The sequence below is a fragment of the Zonotrichia leucophrys genome, chromosome 1A (assembly GCF_028769735.1).
Source record: "Zonotrichia leucophrys gambelii isolate GWCS_2022_RI chromosome 1A, RI_Zleu_2.0, whole genome shotgun sequence".
Taxonomy (NCBI): Eukaryota; Metazoa; Chordata; class Aves; order Passeriformes; family Passerellidae; genus Zonotrichia; species Zonotrichia leucophrys.
This window is the reverse complement of record NC_088170.1, coordinates 52,377,249-52,397,678: the sequence shown is the minus strand read 5'-3', so window position 1 is coordinate 52,397,678 and position 20,430 is coordinate 52,377,249. Positions and strand designations below refer to the sequence as shown.

The 20,430-nt window shown below is 38.3% G+C and overlaps 1 protein-coding gene across 3 annotated transcripts in view; it reads right to left on the bottom strand.

Annotated features, from left to right (window-relative positions):
- The window catches only part of PLXNB2 (plexin B2), a 250,639-nt gene that overhangs the window by 17,700 nt on the left and 212,509 nt on the right, over positions 1–20,430 (bottom strand). For all 3 annotated transcript variants that reach the window (XM_064702756.1, XM_064702755.1, XM_064702757.1), the window contains exons 19-30: positions 15,428–15,564; positions 14,617–14,784; positions 13,525–13,633; positions 11,589–11,816; positions 10,923–11,099; positions 10,325–10,464; positions 9,197–9,297; positions 6,787–7,016; positions 5,592–5,773; positions 4,742–4,808; positions 4,482–4,628; positions 1,056–1,212 (exon numbers count right to left, since the gene is read on the bottom strand). In XM_064702756.1, coding sequence (XP_064558826.1) covers positions 1,056–1,212; positions 4,482–4,628; positions 4,742–4,808; positions 5,592–5,773; positions 6,787–7,016; positions 9,197–9,297; positions 10,325–10,464; positions 10,923–11,099; positions 11,589–11,816; positions 13,525–13,633; positions 14,617–14,784; positions 15,428–15,564 — 1,843 coding nt within the window. The remainder of the gene's footprint in view (positions 1–1,055; positions 1,213–4,481; positions 4,629–4,741; positions 4,809–5,591; positions 5,774–6,786; positions 7,017–9,196; positions 9,298–10,324; positions 10,465–10,922; positions 11,100–11,588; positions 11,817–13,524; positions 13,634–14,616; positions 14,785–15,427; positions 15,565–20,430) is intronic.

Below are 20,430 nucleotides of genomic sequence, written 5' to 3'. Positions count from 1 at the left end.
TAAGGGGCAATTCAAGTGAGAAAAAAACAATTAAAAAAATACAATACAAAAAAATAACCCAAAACAAAACAAAACAAAAACTACTCCAAGGAAGTTTTACAGATGCACTGACACATTGTGGAACATCAGAAGAAGTAATGTAGCACATACTCCAACGTGTGTTTTTATTGCTTAATTATTTGGCCTTTATCACAGAAGTTTGCATGAACTATTCCTAACCATGTATATAACTTGTGACTATCATCCATAAAAACTTAAATTCCTTCTCATAGAATTCAATAAATATATATAGTAAGATCTGCTATCAGTCCAAAACAGAGTAGGATTTCATGGAATAGAAAAGACAATTTTAGGGGATTTACTAGAATTTTCTGAAGTGCAAGAATTTCATCTTCTACTTTCAGATTAATGCAGTAATGAAAATATTAAAAAAAATATCAATTGGAGCTTTAATTCTGAGTCTATTAGGCATTTTAAGGAACACCATTTCCTTTTTTTTTTGTCAAGAAGAGAACAGCTATTTTGAAAGCCTTCAAGGAGGATGATTTCAGAGACTAAGTGGTACATCATCTCCTAAAAGTGCAGTTCCTGTAAGTTGTAATTCTTTTGAATAACCATCATTAAGGCAACTAAAAATCAGTACCAGTTTCTGAAATTGCATCATTACTTCTCCATCAGTTAATTATCCATGCTGTCATTATCACATTAATTAGTACCTGAGATACTGACTCTGTCAGACATGAAATTCATTTGTGCCAATAATCATTAACAGGCTCTTGCAATGCTGATGACAGTATACCAAAACTTTAAGAGTCAAAAAAACCTAACTCATAAGAAAACATTAATTTTTAAAGCATATTCAGATTGCTGTAAAATGCCGTATTTTTGCATTCAGCTGGACAAGAATTCAGCTTAAAAAAAACCCAAACAACCAAAAACAACAAACCAAACCATAACCAAGCAATAAAATCCTCTTACAGACATTTTTTTCAGAAAATACAAAGTCACACAACAGATCTCAGCTGTTCAATACAGTATCACAAGTAACTACATACCAAGAACTACGCTGTCAGCTTTTGGCCACTGAGAACACGGCAGGTTTCGATAGACTTGGTCTATTATCTTTTCCTTTACTTGTGATATGGTGTCACAGTTGAGCACTTTCACAGGTATGGAATCATTTCCTCCCTCCTGCACATATACGTTAACTGTCTGTGAAGAAAAGAATGTACAGGGTTATTAAGGCAAATCAGTGCTGAATTACCTCTGAATCTGTTCCTCTGGGTGATTTCAATGCAAACAGTATCTGAAATTCACCATGCAATGATTATTGCACAGCAACAGTATTTGCAATGGGAGTATAGATTATTTGAAGGATCTTTTGCTGTTATGCAGCCAACCAGCTATCATAAATTCCAGTTAATTTCTCCCACAAAGACAAGACAGAAAAGATACAGAGTAGATTTAGTCATGTCTAATATGCTAATATTATTAAGTCTTGGGAGTTATTAAAGAGAAACACACAAGAACAAAGCAGTTGGACCACTGACTTGTTACATGCTTCACATTTAACCTGGTAATCCTAAGTATTTGGGCATTGCCAAGTATTGCAGTGCCCAAATATCATGAGTTCCCAATAATAATTTGAACTGTACTTTGTTGAACTCCTCAAGTATTATGTGCTTTCGCCTTCCTTTATGTTTTCTTCATGGCACTGGTTTTAAAGATGAGCAGACTCCTTCTGTACATATGGTAATTTAACATGGCTCAACTGATGAGCAGTGAGTAGTTCAGCTCTCCAAACTTCACTTCCTGTTCACTTCACTACCAGCTGTTCATTAAACACACACACATATACACATATGTATGTACATATAATTGTAATTTCTATCATCTTGTGTGTTTGAGTACCTCATTTACTGCCTACTGTTGTCTAATAACTCTAATATCTGCAGGGAATATGTCTAAGTAGCTTATGCTAGTTCCAGCATTTTAAATATTACTGTTTTCTGATAGTATTGTCATGATTTTCTTCATGTTAAAGAGAATTTCTTGAAAGCCTGTAATTTGCTAAATCTAGAGAGATTTTTTTTTTTAAAGAAGTTTTGCTATGTGTCAGTTTCAATCCAGACAAAAACAAATAAGAAAACCATGGCCAGAATACCTCCCCAGACAGAAAAAAAAATTAAAAACCCAAATAGATACTATGAAAAGCCTCTTTCTTTCACTAGCTGAATCAGTATTACAGCTTAGAGCCCTTGTGGGTCTTTTGCCAGTCAGGTAACTTAGGAGGCCAGGCACATGTGAAGCACTGCAGCTCTCAGACACATACAGTCCTGCCAACCACAATGCCTGAATTTATCACATCACACAGAAATAAACTTGCATGGCTGGTATTTTGAAAAAGTGAAGAAAAGCTATGCCATACGGCAGTCAAATTAAACATGATTGCACTGTCCCTTGACAGAATGCTCAAACTAATCATGAGATTTCACCTTCCTTTTCCTATTAGCTTTATGGTAATTAGACATGATTTTGCTGCTGGTTCAGTATGCAGCATGTCAGTGTAACCAGTGATGCAAAACAGATTCATCTTTTAAATAAGAACAATTAGAGAGCAGACAACTGCTCCGTGCTGTACTTACCCACCTTGTCTCACTTTCAGGCAGAAGTGAAGGAATTAACTCATGCTTTAACCTACACTGGTGCACAAATGCTCCCTAACTGTTCAGAGTTACCACATCATCATCATCATCATCATGCCAAAGATCCCAAAAATGAATGGCAATAGTACCCCTCCATTATCTTTTATCATATGTATGTACACATATACATACATCTCATCAACTTCCACTCATGCACATACCTAAAGTATTTATTTGATGGGAAATCTCTAAGTCTGGACCAAATACTGCTACTGTACAATGTTCTAATGTTTAATATCTAGCTAATAAGTGTGTTGTGCCCGCATCTGATTGCATTCATGAATTTTCTGCTTCACACTGAGTCATACAGCTTAATTGCAGGTTCTTTTTTTAAATGAAAAGAAACAGACCAAATAAAGAATTATTGCCATTAGGACTTACACGATGTGCAGTGCAAATAAATTTTGTTTTCCATGCACAACAGAAATTATAGCCAGCATTGTCAGTCAGTGTGTTTTCTATGGGTGGCACTTATAAAGATGGTACCTAAACTAATCCCCAAAATATCAGTTGAACTTAAAATTTCTTCTCGCCCAGCACATTCTCCATCCAGCTACTCTAAGTCACAGTCTGGTGACTCCATCAGTGCAAGTCCTACTGAACTCTTCTCCCATCAGCCCTCCCGTCAACATCCTGTCAGAATACATAAAATGGTGATTTTTTTCCCCCCAACCAAGGACATCATAAAACTTTTTATTAAATTTCTTTTCCATGCTGCATATATGTCACTGCATCTTTCTCAGTTGAAGACAATTACAAATTACTCCTAACATGTCAATAAAAAAAAAAGTTAGAAAGGGAAAAAATTCATGAATTGGTCTCTGAAGGACAGCCTGTGCATCTTTGATGTTCACTACACTGTACCCTGAAGAAAACCAGCAAGACTGTCAGAAAGAGTAAAACTAGATTTTACACTCCCTGAAGAGCTAGGAAGTGGGCTGCTTGAGTTTTTCCAAAAGGACAGTGAATCTGTGTTCTGGAGTATGTTTGAAAGGTGATTGAAATTTCTGACAGTGAATAGAATCAACTTAAAGTAGAATTCATAATAGAAAAGAACTAGACCATGGCACTGGTGGTCAGATAGAGGGGAAGGTTGAGTTCAGAGGGGAGTTCCCTTGCCAGGAATATCCATTTCTTCCCACTTGAAGCAACTAACACAGGTCTCCAGAGCTGGCTGCAGAGGCACTGTAGGGAATTATTTCCCTGAGAGGAAATAACCAACTTTCAATGCCAGTTGGGCTGCCCACGTTCAAGAGATCTTGACTTACACAGAAAAAAATGTAGAAAGAGTTTCATAAAGTGTTCTGGAGATTGTGAACCATCTCACAGGACTGCAGAGGAGCACAATCTGGTATACTAACAAAATGATCTCTAAAATGCTGTTCAGTATGCTGATCAGCAGCAATCACAAGGGAGAAAACCTGAAGTTCAGGCAGAGCAAGAATTCTGCAAAAATCAATTGCCAATGAATTTAGATGGGAAAATGGGAGGAGACAAACATCCTGACCACTTTTCACACCGACTGAAAATTATGAAAGGGATTTAATGAAATGGATTCAGCACTGGCAGGATTTGAATTTTACTTTAGAAGACACTTTACAATTTTGTTTTCCTGCTTGGAGACTTGTTTTGGTAAAACTACCGACAATCCTGCCCATGACCAGAGTTTTTATGCAGTTCACAGTAGTCTAGAAAACTGAGTACAGACTTAACACTATAGGAATTAATTTTAAAATAAAAAATTATTTTATAATCTATTAATCATGCTTTGCTTACCAACTGTGTGTACTCTACATCATCTCCCAGTAAGCCTGTGTCATTCAGTGTATACTTTGCTTTCTTCAGAACAGCATCCACTGGGCCTTTTTCTACCTGGTGTTTGATAGCCTTGAACAATTTATAAAGAGGCTCCCCAGCATTGTCCTATGTAAAGAAAAGGAAATAAAACAAAATCAAAAGACATACCCAAGTGCAGCTTTGTTAATTATTACTGATTAAAAAAAAAAACGCCACAGGCAACAGACTTCAACTCTTACCTTGAGGTACTGATATAAACAAATAGACATCCAGTTAGACAACATTCTCTCAACAACCGTTTCAGATCTGAAAAAAAAAAAATAACCAACCCTGAATATAGCAAGGGCACTTAATGACAAGGTTTAAAAAAAACCAAAAACAACCACTGCTTGCTTGAAATATAATATTTTTACATGCTTAACTGCGTTCAGTCTCCTAATGCAATGATTTCCCTATAGAGTCTTGAAAGCGTACACTTGCTTTAGGATAAGTGCTTTGTATTGCTCATCAGTCCTGAGTAGGTGCCTTCATCTCACTGCTGAAAAGCACACATTCTTTATTCAAAATCTTAAATTGAGTCTGCACTGTGAGAGCTAAAACCTTAACCCAGTTGTGCAGTTACTGGGAAACAACCTACAGATTACAAACCTACAACATATACAGAGCAAGATCTATTGAAATTTATTGGGAGTAACAGCTGGGTTAAAACACTAGAGCAAGCCCTCATTGAAGGCACAATGCAGTTGACTGTGTGTGCTCATTATGGAGGTGATGTGTGGTATAAATGCTAGATCATTTGGAATAAAGTTACACTAAAAAGTAAATTAAATGTTCAGTGTGGTATTTCAAAGTAAGGTAGGTGTTTCAACACTGCAGTATTTGTATAAGCAATCCTGTCCCGCATTCTGCTGGTGCCTTCCACAGCTACTCCTGGTGGGCTTGTCTTGCTAACATGCTTTATTATTTCTGCTATTATGCCAAATTATTTCTGATTTTACAGATAGTTGGCATTTCACCACAGTCACACTGCAACAGAAACACATTTACAGAAAGCCAGAGACATACAGAAAATATGAGAATCATTCAAACCTTCTTAGCATCAGCTTTGGGTTTTTGGCCACAACATACTGCTCCATCAGTTCTAAGAACAGCGTCCTCATGATGTCAGTGTAGTATTCTAATTTTCCATGTAAAGCAACAGTCAGTAAAGATGCAAAATACACTTTAGCTCGAGCAGAGAACTCCCTTTGGTTTTCCAGCGTGTGAATAAACTGGAAAAAAAACCCAAAGGTAAAATGAAGTCAAGTTTCTGAAGAACCTCAACACTTGTCTGCACTAAGAAGACAAGCAATATTATTTTAACACTAGATCTCCTAACCGTTGAATCAAAAAGTTTTCAGAAGTTTGAAAGAACTTAAATGAAAATGTTGCCTAAATTTTAATTTTAGATATACAATGTACTGGACTGACCTAAGGAATACTTCTCTAAAAGCTTATCTAAATACTTTTCTAAAAGCTTATCTAAAAGTACGTTTTAATTAAATGTAAAATAGTGTTCTGTGACAATTTTAAAAGAGAAAATCAACTCCTCTCTCCCCCAAATTCCCAGTCCTTTCACATCAAATTACAAAGACACTAATGTAAGTACACCTGTAAATGTGCTCTCATCTGCCATGAACTCTAATTCTACCATTAACTAGCTGAGCACTAGATTCTCATTAAAAAAAAAAAAAAAAAGAGAAAAAGCTAGAAGCCTAAATCTATATTTAGGCGTCTGACAATGAGCTTCAGTTTTTGAGAGTGAGCAATTATAAGTCTCTTCAGAGCAGCTGTGAGCACTCATCAGTCTTGTTGAATAGGCCACTTGAGGAGCCTCTACCTTCATTGGGGCAGAGATTCTGGTAGATGGCTGTCCACAAGTGACTCCTGTGAGGAGCCAGGATGGAATCAGCACTCTCTGATCACATTTCTTAAAAGGCTAAACCAAACTTGTAACACCAGTTTTTATGCCAGATTGGGAAACACCTGCTGTTTACAGCCCCTGCAGTGGGGCTAACTAGTTAGTTGACTAACTCCATGTTACATGATCTGGCACAGAAGTGTGAGATACAACATGAAGCTCTGGCTGTGATGCCACATATCTGCAGTGGTTACTGTGAAAGCAGAACCATATGAAAAACACTTATTAATTTTTGTTCAGTTGTGCTTGCAAACCTGCTGTCTTGCACACATACACACAGGTGTGCCTAGCTAAGAGACAAGGTGCATCTAGTTCAGTACTCACGTTGATGAGAAATGATTTGCTGTTGAGAAGGTTGGAGAACTGGTACAAAGCCTGCTCCACGGTCTGGCGCCTGGCCTCAGGAATATCCAGCTTTCCTGTAATCATCACATCCTTCTCTCCATCTTTGGAGGGCAAGAAGAAGACTCTGTCCGTGTACGTTTTGTAGTCTAGTACTGGAATTCCAGCTTCGTTGATATCATTTGTCTGATCCTCCATCTCTATCATTAGATCTGCAATATGCAATGTAGTTCAATGGTTCGGTTTAAAAATTCTGCAGGTTTTTAATGCAATACAAGGTCCTTGAGTGCCTTGTAATAGTGAAAAAGCAACTCAACAGCAAAAACTTATTTCATCTCACATTTTCTCTTGCTATTTTTAACAATCATCCTATTAACTATAACCACAGTTAATCCTATGGTGACATGAGGATAACTGCCTTTAGCACTGATGGTTTCCTTGTTGTTGCCTATCTGTAAAAAGGCCTTTATGGCATCTGAGTGAGCTCATATAGATGAATGTAGGTTTTTAGTACAGAACAAGAAAAAGACATTACAGTATTTTTTTGTCTTGTTTTAGTTTTAGTTTTCTTTTTCCCCAATCCATATTCTATATTCTCTGAGTCCAGTTAGTACAGACAGTTATTTTAAAAACACAGCAATCCAGGAAAGAGTAGTTTAAAGTGTAAAGCAAGCTAATTTAATAAAAAGGAAGGGGATGACAGAAAGGAAGAAGGTTAAATGGTTCACTGAAATGGATGGAAATATTTCTGTGGGACTCAAAAGCCTGAAGTTTTTAAAAGGGACAAAAATTAGAGAATCATCCTTTGGAGCAGCTACTCTAGCTGAAGGTTTTCCAGTTACCCAATATTGCTGATTGATTGGAACACCATGTTAATTAATATAGCGACCTATTGTCTCAGAAATTTTATTACTCTTATTCATTTATTTGCCTCTTTATTTTATAGCATTCATAAAAGATGAGGGACAAAGAATCTTCTTGTTTCCCTCTGTGTGGTATTAGAACTTCCTTCCTGCTGTCCCCTTCCTTGGCTATCTTTGTTCTTGTGTATTTTAAAGAGTTTGCACTTTGTGCTGTTGACATTATGGTTTCACAGTATGGAACCAGAATGTGCTTTGACTTCAGTGTTTCATTTAACTGGAAGTCAAGGTGGATGTAGTTTAGGAACTCCTTGGATGTGCATTCTACACCCCCAATGCTTGTGCTTCGTGGAGCAGAGAAGAAACTTTCAACCCAACAGGTAGTAGGAACGTGTAACTCTCTACTCTTACCCCTTCTCCTTTCAGAAATGGGTATGAAGTGCCCAGGGAGAGGTAAGAGAGGGAGGGAGAACCTTGATAGATCCTCTCACAGTTCAAAATGTTTTTGAACTGTGAGAGGATTTGAAATGAAGCCTATTTGGGATTGACTCAAACATTTGCTTCTAGTTTGTGTCCAGAACCCGGAAGGAGTTGGTTTTCCAGAGAAAGCAACCTTGTACAAGTAAAGAACATCCTGTCCCAGAAATACCAGAAAAAACAAGACTGAGGGAGGCTTCCAGCATGGCCAAAATCTTTGAGATACTCAGAACTTCTTAAATTAATGTCAAACTCTAACCTGAAATTGCAGTTTTATTCAATCTTGCTTTTTAGCCACTGTCTATTTTTTTAATAGAGATTATTTCAACATGATCCAACAGCAAGTATAATTCAGATAATGAGATGACATTTCATGGTAATCATTTAGGCCAATATTTGCAAAGTTTGCACTCAGATGCCTAATTTAAGCTTTGTGATGAGTAGTCCAACATGTAAAATGCTGAGCCTTCACACATCCTGCTGCCTTCCTTGGGATGATGCCTCTACATTTACACAGAACAATTAGCTAGCTCCTCTAATCAAGCTTAAGATTTTCCCATGGTGAACAGGGTAAAATGCTATTTTTTTCCTGTGAGCTTACCAAATTATCCCTTTGTATGCTGATGGCTGCAAATAAATTTTGCAGCCTGAAAACAGTTTTTAATGTGCATACATTGCACACACAGTCATTGTGCTAAATATTAAGTGCACCGTTAGTCACTATAAAACATTCTTATCTTTGTGTTAATGGCCAATCATATTAATAACTATAAGTAAGCCCAATCTCAGTTAGTTTCTACTCCCAATTTTTAACTGTTCTTCCTTTAGACTAAAATAATCAATTTATTTTAATAACCTCAGCTACCTATTTTATTTTATCTACTTCTCTCATACATAACAGCAAAATACCTGCTCTATGTCAATGCCAGTAATGAAGACTACTAAGATGTATTGATTATTTCTTCCCAGAAGACAGTTTTAGTGAGCTAGCACCATTCCTCCAGCATGTCTTGATTGCTGAAGAGGACCCACGGCAGTGAAAATATCTGTAATACCTGTGAACTCCTTCTTGCACCGGTCTCTGACACTCTCCTCCAGGCCTTCAAGTTGGGATTTAATTTTTTCATACTCTCGTTCTGCTTGTTGGCTCTTGCGTCTTTATGGAACAGAGGTAAGAATGAAAAAAAGTTACAAAATGCAAAAGTAAATAATTTGCAACAGCTCTAAGAGGGAAGCCCAAGGAATGGAAGAAATTCTCATGGCTTTGATTTTTTTAAAATACAGCAGAAAGAGAATGGAGGAGAAAAACAGCAACAGTGGCCAAAATCTTCATTCCATGTAAAGCGACTTGGCACTCTCATGGGCTGGTTGCTTCAAAGCACACTTGGGCCAGTAATTTAAAATCCAGTAAGAAGTAGCTACAAATGCTTTCAATCATATATCAAGTACAGGAAGTCAGTTTGAGCAAGGATTGCTTGCAACATGTCCTGTACTGGCTCTAAGCCACCCAGGACAGCGTCTGGTTTCAAACTCAGAAGGTTTGATGGAGGCTCACAAGAACTGTACAGCACATGCTTCAGCTGTACTGATATGTACTATAAGAGTGAAATCCACCCCTTCCTGAGGGACAGTATGAGGCCCTCATTACTAACCTTAAAGTTGGAATAAGTAGTGAAATACAGACATATATTCTGGCCCTTTATGAAGCATGAATTCCGACATTAATAATGAAGTTTGTGCGTGAGTTATTTAGCTGGAAAAACAAAACCAACTCCGTGGTAAAACCATCCAGCTCAAACCTACAGTGCTGACTGAGGCAGCATAAATGTTCATGGGTATTTATACAGAATAAGTTATCCATCAGTTTTCTCCTCCACAAATGCCATTTTAGCTGCCATTTCAAAAGGGTATGTGTGCAACTCAGTCTGCAGTTGTTTACTTGGGAAGCCTGGGACCAATTGTGTTTATATATAAAGGAGGGACTGGGCTGACTGACACCAAGGAATTTGGCAGGCGTGAGAGGAATAAATTGGTGCTCATACATATTTCCAGCTGTAACTCCTTTTCTAAACTCTGTAGCTCATAAAAAAGATGAAGATAGTTTCTGTAGACTGAGCTGAAAACAATGAGGTAGTACCTTGAAAGCTTTAGGAAAACAAAAGCACCTAATTAGAAAAACTTACCTGTAGCAGATGATAGAAATGCCGATGATTACTATCATAGGAATAAGTACCAGTGGCAAAATTAGATTCAGTGGGATATCAGTCACACGGTTATCATATTCCACCCTTCCAAGGATCCATTCCCGGAGTCCAAATTTTACCTAATTGGATAAAAACAGACATTTTGTCTTGTCTCAACAAGTGCAAATGTAAGGTGGTCCACTTCTCAGTTGCACTCTAAATTCTTAGTAATTTTCACAAGTGAATTTCTAGCTCAAACTTCCAAATAAAGGAATTACTTTGGAATATTTTAAACTGACTTTGGGTCACTAGCACTTTATTCCATGAAGTAATTTAATTTTGCTCAGCTGAGGAAGAAAATCCCATCTGTCTGGCTAGAGTTCTATATTTCTATATAATAAAGGTATTTGGCATCCTTGAGACTGCTCTTTTCATGTGACATCTTTTATGAAGTAGGCAGAAGCTGGAGGAAGAAAGAACTGCAAAGAGTTTCTTCACAGTACTACAACATCTTTGGAGAACAAATTACTTCAGCCAAGAGGCACTGTGACAGTGTTATTGATACATGAAACTAAATTCCACAGAAAAGGTAACGTACAATGAATTCAGGAAGGTTATTGATGGTATCTCTCTTCTGCCGTTTCTTTGGCTGAGGCTGTACTTCTGGTGGCTCACAATATAAGTCCGTTTCAGTCAGAGTTTTTATATTGCAAGGCTCATCACCCACAAAAGCTTGGGCCTCATCAATTGTCATGGCTTTGTTCAGGTTACTGCCCTAGACAGAAAATAAAAGGCTGAGTTATCATCACAAAGTCTTGGGGGACAAGAAATCCTGAATTGCAACTTTCCATTTGGATCCCTTTCAGCAGCAGATATGATTTGCACTGCAGCCTACAGAACAGCAGAGTGGTTGGGAATGATGTGATTTCCCTCCCTTCCTTCCTGGTGTGAGATGAGATGCCCCTTCCAGTTCCCGGGACGTCTGTTGGGGAGGGCATTTCCAAATGCAAATGCCAGACTCAGCAGGAGGGGGCATCCTCGGCAAACCCACAGAACAGCTAAAAAAGATAGGAACTCTTTCTGAGAAAGGGTGTGACGAGGAAAGGGGAGCTGCCAATGTTCATCATCTAGCAGAGATAAAGGACTCTACCAAGAATTTGGGGTATGGCATTAAACATTTCTTAAGGCTTTGAGAAAAAAGAAAGAAAAATTCCATACATGCTTCAAGGACAAAATGAGCAAGCACCAATTTTTGACAAGTTACCTTTGCATTAATAAGTTTGTTGACTTGTTTTTTGATGCCATCTGTGAAGTTTTCAAAAGTTGGGTCTGCAACATAGGCAAAGGAGTGGCTCTCATTTTTTACAACCAATTTATAATGATCCATTAGAATAACAGTGGTAATGTTATAGTTTTCTGGGTCTTCCAGTATTGGTGGGGAAGAAAAAACCACCGTGGTTTCATTAAGTCTTGTAACAACCTTTCCATAAAACTGTAAGAAACAAGACAAGAAGAAGAACATGCGCATTTTAGAGTATGATTCCTTTCTGTACCTAACTGTTGATAACTTTAGACCATAGAAATAAACTGCTGAATTTATATCCTCTCCAAACAGCAAAAATACCATAGTACAAGTATTAAAAAAAAAAAAAAAAAGAAATAAATTTGATGGCAATAAATCATCAAATCACTATATTCCAGCAGTTGCCTGCAGAAGAAGCTTGGGCTATGGGTCAGTTTCCATTGCCTCCAATTTGTATGGTTCTTTACCACTGGACTGATACCATCAAATTCCTCTTAGATTAGGAAGTTAACATGCCACCCTTAATCCTGATCATCTTCTGTACCTTTGAGTAGCTTGGGTGGATTATTTTCTGCTTACACCATATGATACCTCACTGGATCTCAATACAATCATTAAGTGAAATTTTGGAATAAAATTCAACAGTTGTTACTTAACTACTCAAGGTAACAACTCAGTTCACCCATTCTCCATCCCCAATTCAACAAATGTTTTTACCCTGACACATTCAGTCATTCAGTAACATCGACCACAGGTAACAACACTAATAGGAACCCTCAATATTTATTCTATCACCACCTCTGTTTATCACTTCATAACTCAATGCAACTAGATAGCTTCTCCCCAACATTTCTGATATTCTCATGTAAGTAAAAGCAAACGAAAACATTAGAAAAGCTGAGCAGTCTGCAAAGTCTTAAAGAAGAATGTGTGCTATAGGTAATGCTGACTCAAGCTAACAGGTTGAGTATACATAAGAGGAGGTGCAAGAAATGTTGATAAACACTGTCAAGAATGCTAAATAGACTTTTAGGTTGTCCTGGGAGTCAAGATTATCAAGATAATTATCTTTTGAAGTTTATGGCCTAAAAATGTAGTCAGTTTTCCTCCTAAAAATCTTTAGGGATAGGGTTCTAATGTATCCCAATCCAGCTGGCTTTGGCATACTCTAAAAGTTGAGTCATGCATATAATACAAAACATGCTCATTACAAACCCTTTATGGATCACAAGACAGTCTTACACTGAAGAGCCAGCCTTAGCAAGAGTCTTATAATGTTCTTACTGGAAGATCACTTTTAGGTCTAAATCAAATAAATTGTGATCTTCACTAGAAGAGGGGGAAATCGATACTATTGGCAATGTCAGTTCCTCTTAACAGAAGATGCAAGAAGGAGTTTTTTTTAATGCTATTTTCCACAATTTTTTGTGGCCTGTTGCAGGTGGAATATGCATGAAAAAAAAAAAAAAAGAAAAGAAGACTTGGTTCATTGAGATGTCAGGAAAGAAAAGACACTGTGCAAAGCTGAGTGTTCTGCATTGTCTAGACTTAGATCCTGCTTCAGGCAAACTGCTAATGGCTGCATGGGGAGAAGAAGAAGAAAGATAAAGAAAAAACAAACAGTTTCAAATTCTGAAATACATCTTTTATCCTTATCTATATTGAATGAAATGAATTTTAAAGCAGAATATTGCTAAGTACAAATTAATGTAAGGCAAGATGGTAGGAAAGTCGAGACTTTCCACAGGAACATCCTGAACAGACTCAGAAATCTGTTCAAACCTTATTTCAGTCCAAGCCCAGTGGAGTCCAGTGGGAAAGTTCATATGTAGTTTTTGAACAGATTATATGTTGTACATGCAGTGTTATGCCTTTGGGGGAAAAGAAAGTAAAATACCTTTTTCTGATTCATCCTCCCTGCTTCTGGACGCTCTGCATATATCACCAATGAGAAAGACTGGATGAGCTCAAAACCAGTTCCAGTTACTGTAATATTTCTCCCTCCACTGCAAGGCAGAATTAAAAAAGAAGTCAAGTCACTGGCAGACTACCACAGCTATCCACTGCTTCATCCTGCACTGCTATTGCTTCCACTGAAAAAAACCCTATGTTATGCCTATATGACAATTAGATGTCCTACAAAAAGGACTTCTGTTAAACCTATTGATGACAAAAGCATTTAAAAGATCAATTTCAACTTAAAACTCTATTTAAAAAAGCATAATTGAAAAAAGAACAAATTGCTTTGCCAGGATTTTTGGCTGTACATTGATGCCGATATTTGTGTGCGTTACTTCTCCAATGATACTATTAAAATCACTCTGCCTACAATATGCACATACAGACAAAGAGCTGAGAGTATATTTTCCACAGGTCTGTAGGGACCTGGCTTCTGTATTCCCTTTTATTTGCAGCACATTGTTTAAAAAATAATACATTCACATAAGAAGAAGAATTTGTCAGTGGGAATTAAAGTCATTGAAGTGACATGGATTTAGAGGGATAGTAAACCTCAAAGCAATACATAAAAATAGGCTTTAGTTGATATAGAAGAAAAAAAAAATCATTTGAATTCCATGGGGTAAATCAATATTGATCTACCAAAGAAAAATTCCAGGTCCCAAAGTCACCCAACCAAAAACGAAAAGGAAACATTACAACCAAATCCTATTTTACACTCTGTATTCGAGAAGACAGGTACTAATATCTCCAAGAGAAGTCACAGCCAAATTTATTTTTAATGTTCTGTTTGTTAGGTCATGATGTTACACTTTTTACATTGACTTTTGAAAAGGGATAAAAATTAGGAAGTATACCGAATACTTTCAAACATCAATTGCAGTTAAGACCACAAGCCATACATTCCTGAATGTGTGCATTGATACAGTATAGGAGTGTATTCCAAACAATTCTATATTTAATATTTTTATTACCTGTTACACATATTTTAAGCCAGTTGTGAAGAAAGTTATGACAAACATTTCATTACCTGCTGAAGCTGTTGACTGGCAGGAATTTGGTGACAGTAGGATTCTCACTGTATGTAAACACCTGTGGGACAGTAATTCTTGTGCTCCCATAGTTCATTGTGACTGGAACAGGTTCAACCTTGTTGTTACGTCCTGTAATGCAGACAATGTCGTCTCCAAATTCAGTACTAGATTGAAGAAGAAAAAGAAGAGGAAACATCTTCTGTTACTAAGACTACGGAGTTTTGTATTCTTTTACTGTATACTCCATAACAAAAATACCAGGGCTCTATTTTTGCTGGGTACAGTAGTTATGAGAGGAGATAACACTTCCATTAGAGCACATAAGCTTTTTAACAAAAGAGATATAGGATGTAACAATGAACAGTGTACAAACACAGGAACAATGCAATGTCAGCACACTTAGTGTCCTTCCTTTTTTCTGGGAAAAGACAAGGGCAACAATTAATAAAAGGAAAAAGAAGGGAGCAGAACAAACCATGGGGGAGACTAAACAATTAGTATTTTATACAAAACCACTGTGGACATGCTGAGTGAAAGCATGGGTGGGTTTGAAGCAGCCAGTCTAGCAGAGAAAGCCAAAAGTGGAGAAATTTTTGGACATCTAAATTCTCCCACTTAAGGTGTTTTTATAGCTGCTCCTTCCGCTGAAGCCTCTGAGTGAGTTTCTGTCTGAGTGTTACATGCAGACCACCATTGCATGGGAGGAGTCACAAAGATATAGACAAAGGACTTGTTTAATTTATAAAGGGCAGAAAAGGTTGGTGCTTTTTTAGGACACAGCTCTGTATAGTTACTTGGCTTACGTACACATTGCAAGGCTGGCTACCGACTGTAACTTGAACATCCTTCTTGGAACCAGTGGCCAGATTTATACCAGAGATGGTAAGTCTGGTTCCACCTGCTTGTGGACCACTTTCAGGCCTTATTTGAGAAGGATGAGGTTCCTGCAAAGAGAAGATGGTCAAACTAAGTGAGAAAATTAAAATAAAATTTATACCAGTTAGGTAATATGAGTTTAATATCACTACCTGAAAAATAATAAAATTGGAGCAATGACAGACAAATATTCTAAAATAAAACAAAATCTTTTACTATTCATGTTGAAATAATAACAGATAATGTGAACGCACTTTTTTTCTTTACTGTATTTTATGAGACTTTATACAAGTTTCAATTCCCTATCACAAAATGTAGAGTTAGCAGCCATTAAGTTTGTGAGAGCTCCCTGTTTGATTTCCTGGTTTCATACTTATTTTAAGATTTCTTTCTTCTTTATGGCTGAGTCTATCTTCATCTTTCCTTACCCTTTCCTATATTCTGTGTCAGCTACAGGAGACAAAGAAAAAGGTTTTCAAAACTTGCACTACACAGAAAGAATATAAAGATTCCCTTTATCTCATAAGGCTCTCAATAACTGTGGTAAAACTGTGTGCCTATTCTTAGGCAATAAACTCGCAAAGAAAGAAAATCAGAAAATGCTCAAATTCTCTTAATGTACTTAGAACCTTGGAGTGGGTTCCTTAAAACCAATTAAATCGAGCAGACACACTTCAGATTGTTACAAAATTTGTTTTATATTTAAATTCCTCAACAAGTTCCCTCCTTTTGTTCTCAATATAGTCAATGATTGTATTCTGGGAGCTCCAAGAAATACCATAAATTAACAGTAAGGGCTTTTCATGAGCAGCATGATTTAATTACTTTGTCACTAAGTTGTTTCTGCTTCCAGTTGAGAAAAGCATCCTTATTCAGGACCACACTGAAGCTGCTGAATCAAGAGGATGATGGAAGCCTAGCAGGCCGCGTGATGTGGCCTCCAGCTGGCTCTGGGTGCCACTGCCTGCTGACCCCACGGCTCACCACGCCTGCAGACGTGCCACAGCCCCCGTGCCCAGGGGCCACAGCTGCTGTGTCTGCAGGCCCCACTGAGCCCTGGGCAGGCCCCACTGAGCCCTGGGCAGGTAGCACTATGCCCTGGGCAGGCACCACTGAGCCCTGGGCAGGCACCACTGAGCCCTGGGCAGGTAGCACTATGCCCTGGGCAGGCACCACTGAGCCCTGGGCAGGTAGCACTATGCCCTGGGCAGGCCGCACTGTGCCCTGGGCAGGCAGCACTGTGCCCTGGGCAGGCACCACTGAGCCCTGGGCAGGCAGCACTATGCCCTGGGCAGGCACCACTGAGCCCTGGGCAGGCAGCACCATGCCCTGAGCAGGCAGCACCGTGTCCTGAGCTGGCAGCACTATGCCCTGGGCTGGCACCACTGACCCCTGGGATGGCAGCACCATGTCCTGGGCAGGCAGCTGCCCTGGTGTTACACACAGATACAGGATGTCAGGTCTAAGCGTGTGGCTGGTGCATTAGGCTGTGGCATTGCTATAAGAGAACCTGATCCTGTGTTTGCTGAAGCATACTAGATCAAGACCTTAAGGGAGGCTGTGAATAGGTGATGCCTTTTCTGATGTACAGCGGTACTGCTTCACCATGCTAAAACAGGCTTTTCTTAAATGAGTTGAAAAAAGTAATAAGCTTATTTGCCAGACTCATGTATATTTGTAAATGACAGCTGTTCTCCTCTTGCATAATCTTGCAAAAATAGTTGACTGATAATAAAGTCCAGGCATGGGGCTATTTCATAGGAAGGACATGCATATAAAGAAAGAGGAATGAAGTTTGAAAACAGCCCTTGCTGATGAGGGTTTCCTTGTTCACTATCACACAGCACTGATGTTCCACTTGAAGGAGGAAAAGCCCTTCTCAGAGACAGAGAGCAACACGCCCACCTCTTCCTAGTCATGCAGCAAACCCCTTCTCTCACATAGCTTTGCTCAGGCACAGACCATTTCTGTGACAGCTTACAGCTACAAAGCCAAGGGCACACCAATTGCAGGGAGAAAGGGACTGAAATATTGCATTTCAGTTCAAAGCTCGGTGAGTCATCAACAGGTTTTTAACAAGCAGCAGGAATCCATAAAACTGCATCCAACTGACTTCATGGTTACTTTACAAATTTGTTTTATTGAAGCTCAGATATTATAGCAGCACATAGAACCCTTACGTGCTCTGCTTTTTTTATACTTTCATGTCTAAGCAAGTTCCCTCTGAAGGAATGCATCATGGTTCAGCACACTTCACAAATCCACAATGACAACCATAATTTGCTCTCGAGTCACTGAGCTTTAGGAATATGCTTTAACTAATTGGGTGTCAATTGCTTTTCTTCCCCGAGAGAAATCTGTTTGTAAACCCTTCACTCCTCAAGAGTGAGCATATGACTGCTCTCATGCACTACCCTTTGATTTAGCTTTAATTTAATACATCACTCAGGTTACAAGATTTTATATAGGGAAGTCACTCAAAGTAATTTTAAAGCATTTTAAAAGCTCATTTAGGTCTATATAACCCTGTGTGTGCATCCTCATATTTGGATTTAATTGCTTGCTGATTGAAGCAAGATTGAAACAAGACTCACCAGGGTAAATAAGAAATTTTAGGGGGTCAGTTTTAAAAATAACATTTGAAGTTTAAATTAGAATAAGTCTAGATATGCACTTTATAGGAAAAAACTCATTTGTGCTTCTTTATAACAGAATTTTGTTGCTAAAAAGATTACAATTAGAACTGTATATGAAATACACAGTTAATAAAAACATAGTTTATAAAAATGGGTCAAATACTTTAAGCATAACCTTACCACATGGACAGAAAACCATACCTTTTATTAAGTTCAAATTAAATCCTAATTGCTATAAATTGTTAACCATGCTGGACTTCTGTGTTTTCCACAGGAATTATTATTTGCATAGCATGCTTAGGATAGCTTTCAGATTAATGTTTTCCTCAAGAACCACTAAAAAAGCAGTATAGGCAAATTCTTTCTCTATGGACCTCTGAAAAAAATCTCTTTAAAATTTGTAGCCTTTTCCCTAAATACTACCTCCAGGTAGGAGGAGGAAGGTTAGGCTCCAAGGACAAGCTTAAAAAGAAAATTAACAAGAAACCACTAAAAGCAAGCCTTTAAACATAGACAAAGGAAACAAAGAAAGAAAAAAAGGGTTTCTGAATCATCACACACACTATTCTCTGTTACCTCAGCATAACAAATGAAAGGAAGCTTGCTAGAAACTTCAATGGACAGCCATATTCCTTTCTCTTAGCAAAAGTGGGAGCTTCAGTTCTGTTGGGTTATCTGATGGGTCCCTTAGGCAGGGCTCAGCAGTCCCTGTTGCCAACAATCAGTAAATGCAGACTGAGCCACAAATCTGAAGTCAAAGCACTCAGCATCATTGTCTTTGAAGGACCTGTAAGTGGCTGCCTGCATTTATCTCCCTAGGAATAGGGATGTAGAGGTAACCAGCTAGCAAAGTTATCTCTGAAAAACACAGCTCTAAGGGGGAAATGAAAGAAGTATCTGTTCTGTTTTCCACAGAAACTGTTTTTTTTTTTTTCTTTTTTCTTAGAAGGGCGTCAACTCCACCTCTTGGAACTGAAAACTCAGCTACGCCAGACAGGAGAACTCACCACCCACCCCTCATGCATCCATTGTGCACACACATCTCAGTTGCACTTCAGGCTGAATGGAAAACTGGGGCCAAGGACCACTCTGGGAACTAACACAGAGAGCAGCCAAAGAGGAAGTGGAATGGTTATGGCTAACCCTTATTTTGTCTTTAATTGCTGATCTTGCAGCTGTCCCTCAAAGGACAATTTTAAAAGCACTTAATTCAAAATATTCATATTTAACACATTTAAAGTAATTCTGCAAGTACCAGGAGCTCTCAAGAGAATAAATAATGTGGACGCTTCATAAGGATTATCTAATAAGGAGAAGCTGAATGATGCTTTGTGTGCAGAGAAATTCTTCAGCATGACTGCTAACACTTTGTTACTATAAACTTGGAGGGAATATTATTTGATTAATTTTAACTTGCTATTTTCTGTTTCATATTTCCCCTCTTTCCCTTCCTCCTAAGGACATGCCAGAACAAATAAGCAGCTGAAATAAATTATCAAGAATTTTAACAATTTTAATAATAATTTTATTGCAAAACCAACGTGCTATGAATAAGTTTTATTGCTCCTCTAAAATATTCATGGATGGCTCAAAGAACAAAGCTCCATCAGCCCACCTGGCAGTCTTCTTAGGAGTACCAATAAAGGAAAAAGTAGGGTCATGCAAATGCTCAACCAGAAAGCATTTTTCAAAAATGCAATTAGGTAGATAGGATCAGGAGGAGAATGATACTTTACTGAATGCCAAGTTAATTTGAAGAAGTGCCATCAGTGGTGATCCTAGACTTCAACAAGAACTGTGTTACCTAAGGAGAAGGCAGCCCCTTCCCATGGTTCAGCAGTCAGACAGACACACACGGGCCCTTGCAAGGTGCCACGTCTAATCTTACAGAGTCTTATCTCATGCAGCCTGGCAAAGCTGCACCTGACCCACAGCTCTATGTTGCTACCAAAGTCCTACAGGAGATTCCTTCTCCTTGCAGAGGAAGACAAGGGGCAGACAGTAAATCCGTCTGTGCAAGCCTTCTTTGAGGGATAATAAAAATGCTGCTTTTACCAAGAGCCCTTTAAACTGAACTCAACCCGAATGTTCAACTGTTACAAATGGGACTGATAAGCCTCCAACCCCAAGTGCTGCAGTATCAGTGATGCTATTTTTTTCCAAATCCCCTCAAGGATTTCTTCTCTCCTTCTTTCTGCCCTTTTGTCATTTCAGTCTCTGAATCAGAAGTACACCTGCTGTCATGATAAATACCTCCCTTTCTTTTTCAGCCCTCTGCACCTTGAGATCTTTGTTGGC